Source organism: Fusarium fujikuroi, chromosome FFUJ_chr11 (assembly GCF_900079805.1).
Source record: "Fusarium fujikuroi IMI 58289 draft genome, chromosome FFUJ_chr11".
Taxonomy (NCBI): Eukaryota; Fungi; Ascomycota; class Sordariomycetes; order Hypocreales; family Nectriaceae; genus Fusarium; species Fusarium fujikuroi.
Window position 1 is genome coordinate 881685 of NC_036632.1, and position 10409 is coordinate 892093.

Below are 10409 nucleotides of genomic sequence, written 5' to 3' on the forward strand. Positions count from 1 at the left end.
GAGACTAGCTATCAACGGCATGGTTTCTTGTTGCATTCGGCCCGTCACGAATATCACACGCTTTCGAAGCCGGTGAAGAACGAAGAAGTGAAACAATCCGTTGGTCGATCAGAGCCGCAACTCGTACACTACCCGATACGGGGATCAGCCCGGCTTATGAATCGCTGGTGACGGAACTTGCCCGCTGCCGTATTCCCGAGTCAACGTTACGCGCACCTATAGGATGCAAAGAATAGTAAGGACAGTATCTTACGGAGAACTCCACAACTCCACCTATCTGCTTGAGACAAGGTTTGGGCCATAATGCGGAGAGTCGTGCTAAGAGATTATGTATAATTACCTTAACCGTCACCTGCTTTCTTGGCTTCTGACCACTATCTTGGCAGATGCAATTGCAGGCCAGTCATCAAGATGTCTGAACAGGTCCTCAAGCCAAAAGACGAGCTCGGTCATGCCGACTTTGACCACAAGGAAGTCTTGAAGAACAGCGATCTTATGCATGATGCCTTTGATGCTGAACAGCGCGAGCACGAGCAGGGTGTTTGGGCTGCCGCGAAGGCCCATCCTTGGGCTTGCTTCTGGGCATTCATCATGTGCTTTACCATTGTCAGTAAATCTCAAGAGTCCTCATTTCTAAATGGCTACTGACGTCTGTTCACCCAGGTAATGGAATCGTTCGATATGTTCCTGAACGGAAACTTTGTCGCTCTTCCCGCCTTCCAGAAACACTACGGAGTCCACGTCGAGGGCTCAGGTTGGACCATTCCAACAAGATGGCAGAGTGCGCTTTTCCAAGCAGGACAATGTGGTGCTTTCGTGGGTGTCTTCCTTGCCGGACCCATCACCAACAAGTTCGGTTACCGATGGACAACAATCTTTGCCCTGATGCTCATGAATGCGACCATCTTCATCTCATTTTTTGTAAGTCGTCAACCTACCCCAGTCCCCAGACGGCACCTAATCAGATCTGTAGGCCAACTCGTTGGAGCTCCTTGTCGTCGGACAAGCCTTAGAAGGTGTACCGTGGGGCTTCTTCATTGCCAACTCCCCTGCCTATGCTTCCGAGATCGTGCCCCTTGCCCTCCGTGGTGCTTGTACAGCGACCCTGCAGATGAGTTGGTCTATCGGATCCATCATCGTGGCTGGTGCTACTTATGCCTATAATAAGAGGAATGATCAGTGGGCTTGGCGTGTGCCTCTCGCTTTGCAATGGCTTTTCCCAGTAAGTGATTCCCAAACTTCGTCAATCATTTTCGACCTCTAATCCTTGCCTGCAGACCCCTCTCTTGATTCTCGTGTTCCTCTCCCCTGAGTCTCCATGGTGGCTCATTCGCAAAGGTCGCAAAGAGGAGGCATTGCGCTCGATTCAGCGCCTCGGAAGTAATGACAAGGAGGTAGCTCATCAGAAGCTTGCCATGATGGAGCGTACTGTCGAGATTGAGGAACAGGAGGGTAGCAACCCTTCTCTGCTCGACCTTGTCAAGGGTACCGACTTGAGACGGACAATCATTACTTGCTTGATCTACGCCTCGCAGAACTTTGCTGGTAACTTGATCGCTAACCAAGCCACCTTCTTCTTCGAACGTAAGTATCACTCATGATTGTTCCCGCAAACCGCTTTACTAACCTCAAGTCCAGGAGCTGGAGTCTCAACCGAGCGTGCCTTTCAGCTTAACCTCATCAACTCGTGCCTCCAGTTCGTTGCCAACATCTTGTCTCTCCCCATCACCAGTTCCTTCGGCCGGCGTACCATTTACCTCTGGGGAACAATCATCAATGTCGCCTTCTTGTTCATCCTCGGCATCGTAGCCACCATCCACCAGACCACCGCCACCAACTACACACAAGCTGTGCTTGGGATATTGATATCCTTCGTCTATGCTGGTAGTCTTGGTCCTATCTCATACACAATAATTGCAGAGACCTCGTCTGTCCGACTTCGTGCTTTGAGCACTGGCGTTGGTCGTGCTGCCTACTACGTTGCCGAGATTCCCATGATCTACCTGGCTTCACGGCTCCTGAACCCTACCGGATGGAACCTTGGTGGCAAGTGCGGCTATGTCTGGGGAGGCACTGCAGTTATTTGCTTCGTCTCAGCCTACTTCTTCCTTCCTGAGCTCAAGGATCGGTCATACCGCGAGACTGATATCTTGTTCAAACGCAAGGTCCCTGCGAGGAAGTTCAAGTCAACTGTCATCGATGTTAGAGATAACGAGTAAAGACAGAGTCAAGGTCCATAGTTTACGAGGTTATGCAGCGTATTGGTTGGAAACAGGATGCCGACGGGTAACTTAACTTGAAGCACCTGTGATATAGAATTTGTATATTAGCTAAAGAGAATTGAACAACGAAATGATCATGCCTGGCCGTTGTCTCCATATGATGTTACGCTTTCCTCACTATTTCTGGTCTAATATTTAAACAGCGGGCTCGCGACAATAACAATCTCTTGTCAGAACTCTTATAATTACTTGATGATCATAAGTCTGGATACCTCCGGCCAACAGCCAGGTACTTTCTTCTCAAGAAGTGCAACCATATACTCACATTTCAGCCACTATGACATAATCGTCAGTCGCGGGTTTAGCTCAGTTGGGAGAGCGTCAGACTGAAGCCAAACTTCATCACCGATATCTGAAGGTCGTGTGTTCGATCCACACAAACCGCATGAATTAACTCATTTCCAGAAATGGGAACTTGCTTTTTGCGTATTGATAAAATAATCTAGAATCGATCTGTTTTCCTCATTACTGACTGCATGCTAGCTAGCCGCCCACTCCTGACTATAAGGCAGCATTCTTTTACCAGATAGCACTAAAATTTCGAGACACTCAGGCTTAGATAATGATTCTATCATATTTATTTATTACTAACCGGTAGGCCCTTCAAGACGTCTCCGCAGATTCGATCAATCTTTATGATAGCGCGGCTGTGTTTGGAGGAGCCACAGCTTCAACAAGGACTCGTGAACCACACTCAAGGTGCAGTATCAGATGTTTGAGAATATTTGCCGCACACTCGTAAGGCCATTTATGAAGCACCGTCTTGAGCATATAAACGTCTCGCTAGGTGTTTTGGGCTTGCAAGAAATTGTGCGGCTCAAATTCGACCCGGGACTTGATGTCGGCAGGTACCTGCTCATAGAAAGAGGTCCGAAGTTGAGGAAGATCTTGGACAATGAACTTCAAGTTATGGAACGCCCAAGCAATGGTGGTAGAGTCATGTCCACTAGATACACCAATCCGAGAGATGTCAGTATACTTGAGCCAGTACAGCTCTTTTGTGGCTTACATCAACCACGTTAGCTTGACCAAGCCTGTTCCAGTCGTGACCGGACTTTAAAAGTTATCAGTCTTGGTGACAGAGACCGATGCTGCCACTTGCATGCACTCGGCGGATCTCGCACTACGCCAACCTTTCGGCTTGCCTTCAACTTCGCGATTGACATAGTCCTAGAACGTCTGGAGCTTGTCGGATCTTTCAATATTAGCTAAGGAAAAGACACTCTTGGCTGGTTCCTGACTAGGCTCCTGTTTGCCGCTGCTGAACTTCCATAGTGACTCTGCAACGTGAGGTGAAACAGGAATTGCTTGCGATGCAGCTTCGGCGAGGCTAGTCAACGATGGCGTCGTGGTTGTCATGTTAAGCAAGGTGAGATGGTGTATCTGCATTGCGAATTTCCTGAAATCTATCACAGCTACTCCTCCGGCATGCATGACTCTTGCTTAAATAGTAAAAGTGGAGGAGAAATACTATGCCATACTCCTACGGACTTCATCTCCGGGGGATCCTAGAGAGTTGCACTGGATTACAACTACCAAGCTGACTGATGACTTCGTTGAACCCAAAGGGACGAGTGCTGATGCTGCTAGGAAGCGGTCTTTCCATTTTCGAGCTATCAGGACCAAGGTCGTCTCACTGATACTTGAAGGGCCAGAGCAGACTCAGCTTGTGAACATATGACGCACCGAAGGACATTCAATATCCGACGGCATTTGCTAACTGGAATGACTGGTGGTCTCCAGGCCTGAAGACATGATATAGGCTCACCTCTAATCGTCCAAAAATGCAACAAAAGTCACCTGGGAATTTGTCTCACCACAATGGCATATCGATATGCATGTGATGTTTCGGAAACTTCAAGCTGAAGCCGTGGTCGTTTTCACGTTGATCAATCACAGGGAATATGAGACGGCGAGAAATTGATGCTTGATGCAACGATGCGTTGATGTACATAATCTGCCCGGGAGTAATCGCCAGTCGCTTCAAAGTTGAAACCACGCCGTTGCCATTATGAGTCGAGGGATTTCAAGAGCTTCATTGGTACTCAAATCCCCCAAACTGACCTATTTCTTTTCCGTAAATGAGGAATCACCTTCTTCAAAAGTTTCACGAATCAAGAACTTCTCATCGTTGACATGGTGATGTCGAACCCAGAAGATGATGGTCTGGACGAAGAGAGCGATTCCAGGAGCAGCCCAGGCCCACTGTGAAGAATATGTTAGCCAGTGACCAGAGTAAGGACAGTCTTACTTACGATCAGATTGGGATCGTTGATAGAAGGAATCAAGATCTGAGCCAATGCCGAAGACAGAGCCTGCATTGCCAAATTGATGGCGACAACAGTAGATTTCATACCCTCAGGCGCCCTTGCATATGCCATCTCGTATGCCGTGACTGCGGTAAAGAGCTCACCGATAGCCCCCAGCATAACAGTAGGCAGCTGCCACCAGATAGAAACGGGGGACACACTATCGCAGGTCGAAGCCTGATATCCACAAGGTGAGGTTTTATAAACCCTCCACTGGATAACTGCACCGACAATGCTTCCGATGATGGCGGAAGTGTAGCCGACAGTCATACGACTAATGGGGCCAAACTTGATGTGGTGTCTGTTCAAGAGAGGGTAAAGAACAAACGACATGATGGGTGCGAAGACCATGAGTGTGAGTGGATTGAAGTTGTGAATCAGATCGTTGGGTGCACCTTTGGTAGTCATCGATGCTCCTTGATTAGATAAAACAGTACCGACACCGCCGTTATTGAGGTAGAATAATGGCTGGTAGAGAAAGATCTGGCACGCGGAGAGGGTCCTGCGAGCATGTTCGACTGCCTGACTATCCCAAGAAGCCGTCTTGCCCTTCGCAGCAAGAACAGATGGCTTGACTGATTCAAAGAAGTTCTTGGCCCAAATTTGGCCTCTGTTCTCCTTGATAGCCAGCCCAACGATCTTGAAGAAGGTATTGAGATCAGATCCTTGAGGCGGTGCGCGCTTGAGGGTTTTGTACCGCCACATGAGCAGCACTGGCAAGAGGATGTAGATGATGCCTGGAAGGAGAAAGGCGAGCCAAAAGCCAACATACTTCTCGATGTAAGTTGTGGCGATCATAAAAAACGCACCAACGTTGATGCACATGTAAAAGATCAACATGATCCTCTGAATAGTGGTCTCAGGATCAACGATGACACGCTCACCAGACTTGAGTGTCTTGACATATTCTGTCTGGTCGGTGTATTGGTCGATGATGAGAGGAACAACATTAGGCTTGAACAGACCGGCTCCGATGGCGAGAAGAAAGAAGCTGACCATGAACGGCGCAAGCCCATTGCCGGCCTTTAGAACAGCAGGAGCTGCACCTCCAACCATGATAACGTGTGCCACGCCGCCGATGATGACTCCATACATGATCGCTCTGAAACGGCCGGTCTTGGTGTCGCCGAGCCACGCACCAAAGATTGGGATGACATAGGCAAGGAAGTTGAACAGGAGAACCATGGCCGAGGCAAACTGTAAGCCTCGGTTTCTGCCAATGAGGTTAGTCAATCAATAGTTCAGTCACATATCGAAGGAACTTACAAAGCACCAGCATGGCCGTTGGGGTCGTTCTTAGCTACAGCTCCGGCTCCATTGCCTCCCTTTGGGAGCGGAAACTGGAGGAAGTTGTTGAAGACTGTCTTGCAACCATAGAATGAGGCTCGTTCTGCAAGCTCAACAATGCAGAGAAGATATGAAACCCATGGGATACGTCCTGCTATTTTCCTTAATTTCTGCTGCTCTTCGGTGGTCGGGGGTGATCGATCCGAGGTGCTACCGGATAGAGACACGGCGTTGGCCTCGGGGTCGAGCGCTGGGCTCTTGTCTTGAATAGCCTCAACTGAGGTTGCTAACAACAACTCATTAGTCGTGCTTCGATTTGGCCCGAGGCTACTCACCCATCGCGTAGCTGATGATAGCCTCTCGAAAGTAATAGGCTACCTGGGCTTGATATTTCACAAATGGATGAGACGTTGTAGCGTAAGGACTACATATCTTGTTTATGATGGTTTTGCAACACCATGTTTCGCCCCTAGAGTGATGTCGCCATCATCTCAATCTTCACATCATCGATAAATTACATAAAAAGAGGACCTATTGTGGATTATCCATGTTTCAAGCGACCACTCTTGAGTGCATTGGGATCTGTTGGTTTGACATATGGATTTGGAAGTGGCATTACTGGCTATGATGTCGGAGTCGGGCCGCCCCGATCCCACGTTACAGCCCGGGAAGTGGGTAATGAGTTATTATTCGCCAAACGTCAATCACCGAAATGCCAGGTAGTTCGTGGGAGGAAGCAAAGAATAATCGGGGATTCCGACTAAGCTGCGAAAAGGTTCAAGAAGAATGGAGCAAACAACGCTATGATTCGTGTATTGGCCGGGCAGAGGGCTTGCATCTGAGCATCGACGATAGCGATCGTTGCAGTGGAGTAGATTTAACTTTATCCTAGCTCCATATCTCGACAATCTTTGCTGTTTTGCTGTAGCAAGAGCAAGGTGAGCCGGCTTTCCTACCATATCAGTGGGTTCTGTGCGTCTAACACCACTATCGCGAGATATTGTGTCACCGGCGCACGGCTAGAACGGCATCTCAGAATTTATCATCGATATAGATTCTCATATACGTATATATTAGGCCTATCTGAGAACTGGCTGTTCCTCCTACTGGGAGGAGATTCCGTTTTCTTTTTACGAAAAGGCTTGGAATTTCGAAAGGGCCTCTGAGCAAAATGCGAGTGTGTTTGGCCTTGAAAATACCGGATATTTACAGTGGATTTATAGAGGGTGACAGCGCTGTAGGCCCACCTGAATGCGCGAAGCAACTGAACGCGACTTGGATTACTTACTTGGGTAGGAAACCAACACCATGCCGACATAGCAAAGACGGTTCAATAACGAAAAGCCCAGTATAAAGAATATCCCTCTATCTGGCTCATCACCGTTCAAGATATGTCCGGTGTGTAGTCAATTATGGAGTTAGTCTATGTAGCCTGTTCTTGATAGTCAATGCGTGCCTTCACCTTGAGCCATGAAGACATCCAAGATGTAGCATCGAGCTGGCATGCTCCCGAATGGGCTTTGGTACAAGAATAAATGATCAGTATCAAAGTTTATCTAAGTATCTAAGCTCTTGGTAAGCAAAGTACCTATGCCATCAGATCCCCCGTCCCCAATATGCTTAAAATTCAACTGCTTGAGTATGTTGTTTTACCACAAGGCAAGGTCTTCGGCCGTACGCTTCAGCATTTTCCCAATTGATCGAGGCATGTGGTTCTGGAGGGCTGAGGAGGAGGAGGGTCAGGCTTTGGGCAGGGCTTAGGGGGTCTGGGTCGAGCTGGAGCAGGCATCTTTTTAGTTTAGGTGAGTGAGATTAAAGTTGTTATTTAGGCTATTGGATGTTGAAGGGTAGGATTGCCAAGTTGTGTTGATTTGATTTGAAAAAGGAAGAAACGCAAAGTCCTCAGTCGAAGAACCATTCTTTTATAGGCATTTCTCTTGTTGAATCATGGGGACTGGCATACACACCCGCTCCTCATTACTGCAATTTTGGTGAACCCGGTTGCAAGATAACACGGGTCAGAGAGCGCGAGTAACAGATGTCGAGAATGCATGGCCTATAGTATTATGACGGTCGATCAGTGCCTTGATGTGAATGAGTTTGTGTTTTGGGTGTCGTGGTTGAGTTCCGGCAACTTGTCACAGCCTGCTCAAAAGTCAAACTATCAGCATTGAATACCATGGCAGCACCGTAGGCAAGAAGTAACTGCTTGTGATACAAAGTAATTGCTGTTGGTAAGATGAATTGCTGCTGAAAAGAGGAAATTTCTCTTATAAGAGGTAAGTGCTGCTGGTAGGAAGTATGTATCCGCATGCCTTAAACTGAAGCACTAACCCTCATATTAATGTGGTGCCAGTATTCAGTGTAGGTTCCATTATGCATAAGGCCCCATAGTCAAGAGTCACTGCAGAATACTACCGACTGTGCTCGATATATTTCGCCTCTCGATACCGATTGATCTGGTCCTTAACATCTCGTGATATTCCATCATTGTTGTTGTGAAGTAACGCATAGAAATGGTATATGAGGAATGATGTGTCAGCGGTCCTGTTTGGCTTAGACTAACTCTGGTATTCCTCATACCTATCTAGCAGTTCATATACTCGTCCTTATAGTACAAGAAGTAATTCAAATCATTCCAGCCTCATACTGTGCACTCAACTGTTCGGGGTACCAAATATCATTCTATCGTTCATTCTAGGCGATCTTGCTCCAGTTCCTTTGATAACGATATCCTGTTCAACTCTCTGACCTTCTCCTCCATCCTTTCCCTCACATCAGCACACTCGCAGGCAAGAGCCACTTCAGCAATCTTTATTTCTGGCATTCTCTTACCTTTCTTCTTGGCCTTTGAAGCCTGCTCATATCTCCATGCTTTTAGATCTCTCTCAAATGCCGTGGCATGGTATGTTTCTTCGAACTCAATTCCGTAACTGTAGTTTGGATCGGCTGGTAGGACTCTGCTACAATGCCGGTGTTCATCGAAACCTTCGAACTCCTTTATCTTGACAAGTGTGATGTTCTGACTGGGTGTGAAGCCTGCAAACAAGTCTCGATAAGCTGGAAATTCTGTCAGCGCAGCGTGCATCATGTCATTTGCTTGAAGACCATATGCCAAGGCCCAAAATGGATTATTTCCAAGTTTCCAAACTTTCTGGCTTTGGAATACCTTCTCAACGTAGAGGGTATCATATGGGCTGCAGTAGCCATATGGTATTATACCATGCCTATCAAGATTGAACGCTGTGTTCAGGGGGGACCGCGTCATGCACAAATTCGCAACATAGCGTGATTGCCTGGTTACCAAACATGCAACAGGTACAAGAGGACACTTAATGTTGAGATATCGACCTTGGGGGTTGACAAGTGCAGGGACGGACTGTATGTATTCGACGTGATGCACTCGAGAGCTAGGGAGTGTATATTCCCAGATGAGGCGCTGGATCACGGGGTCCAGTTTCTGAAATTGTGGAAACATGTTACTCTTGTTGGGGGAGGACAGAGACTTTGCGTGCTTTTGTGCTTTCGGAGACATGTTGATAGTATTTTGAAACGACTTGTGACGATTAGTTGGTGTTGGGCGTGAATCGGCAGTTGATTAAGAACAAGAGAATGAAAAAGAGACAGGTATATACTGTCTCGAGCGGAGACACTGCCATTATTCATAAGTGAACAAATACTATTGTTGGTAAGCATAAACCAACCAGGGACTGTGAATGTTCAGACACCAGTATTGAGGCTGGGCAGGGGGAACATTCAAGGAACTATTGAACACGGGGACTGGACAGTTGGACAGCCACCAAGTTTATGTTCCTTGAACAAAGAGCCTCAAGCTTGTTCAGTGGTTCTGTCTGCCCGACTGTTCACAGTCATTGACCGACTGCTTTTTCCAGATTGAAGCAGTCAATGAACGCCTGTGCGCCTCATCTTTGTTCCGACCTGAGGTTTGTGAAGCAGTGGCGGCTGTATCTACAAAACGCTTTGAATAGCGTCAATGCTGTCACATGCATCGCTAAGCGGAACTGCCATCTTACTGTTGGCTTGAGTAGGTAAGATTTTGGTGCGCAAAATACTGAGTGAAGCATAGGAGATGGCATAGTATTCAAGAACTTGGAAGGAGCTTCGTCTTAGTTGTTGTGCATCTTGTCAGGCTACAGAGTCGTCATTAAAAAGATTCATTCCCAAGCTCTACATGGCCGTTAGTATATAGATAGGTATACAACAAGGCATATAACAGTTTGGGTTGGTAGACCATCCACAGCACCTCAATTCAGTAGCATCCACATCCCTCTACCGTCTCTTGAACAAAACGGGGGTTGAGAGGAGGCTTTCCTGGCGTAGGTGCCTAATCAGGTATTTTTGGGGTAGCAATACTAATCATTTTGATTTGGATGCTGTCCCTGGCCGTGTTGCAATGTGAGATAAAATATTAAGCGCCTGACCAAAGACCATCCTTGTCGAATTTCGTCTGGCAGGATCATGTTCCTGGGCGTTTTCCTTAGCGCTTACGCTTAACAATTTGTCCAGCAAC

The 10409-nt window shown here is 47.4% G+C and overlaps 3 protein-coding genes, besides 1 other annotated feature; 1 reads left to right on the forward strand and 2 right to left on the reverse strand.

The window, feature by feature from the left end:
- Window positions 1-411: 411 nt before the first annotated feature.
- FFUJ_11532 (related to alpha-glucoside transport protein) lies at window positions 412-2219 on the forward strand (the record flags this gene model as incomplete). XM_023570442.1 has 5 exons in its annotated part: window positions 412-606; window positions 664-921; window positions 974-1222; window positions 1278-1584; window positions 1639-2219. The coding sequence occupies 5 exons, from the start codon at window positions 412-414 to the stop codon at window positions 2217-2219; spliced, it is 1590 nt and encodes a 529-aa protein (XP_023437554.1).
- Window positions 2220-2577: 358 nt separating this feature from the next.
- Window positions 2578-2668, forward strand: a tRNA (tRNA-Phe).
- Window positions 2669-4346: 1678 nt separating this feature from the next.
- On the reverse strand, window positions 4347-6217 carry FFUJ_11533 (related to peptide transport protein; the record flags this gene model as incomplete). XM_023570443.1 has 4 exons in its annotated part: window positions 4347-4487; window positions 4538-5804; window positions 5858-6164; window positions 6214-6217. The coding sequence occupies 4 exons, from the start codon at window positions 6215-6217 to the stop codon at window positions 4347-4349; spliced, it is 1719 nt and encodes a 572-aa protein (XP_023438130.1).
- Window positions 6218-8570: 2353 nt separating this feature from the next.
- Window positions 8571-9413, reverse strand: FFUJ_11534 (uncharacterized protein; the record flags this gene model as incomplete). The annotated part of the gene is made up of 1 exon (XM_023570444.1): window positions 8571-9413. One exon carries the CDS (start codon window positions 9411-9413, stop codon window positions 8571-8573), a length of 843 nt encoding a protein of 280 aa, XP_023437555.1.
- Window positions 9414-10409: the final 996 nt, after the last annotated feature.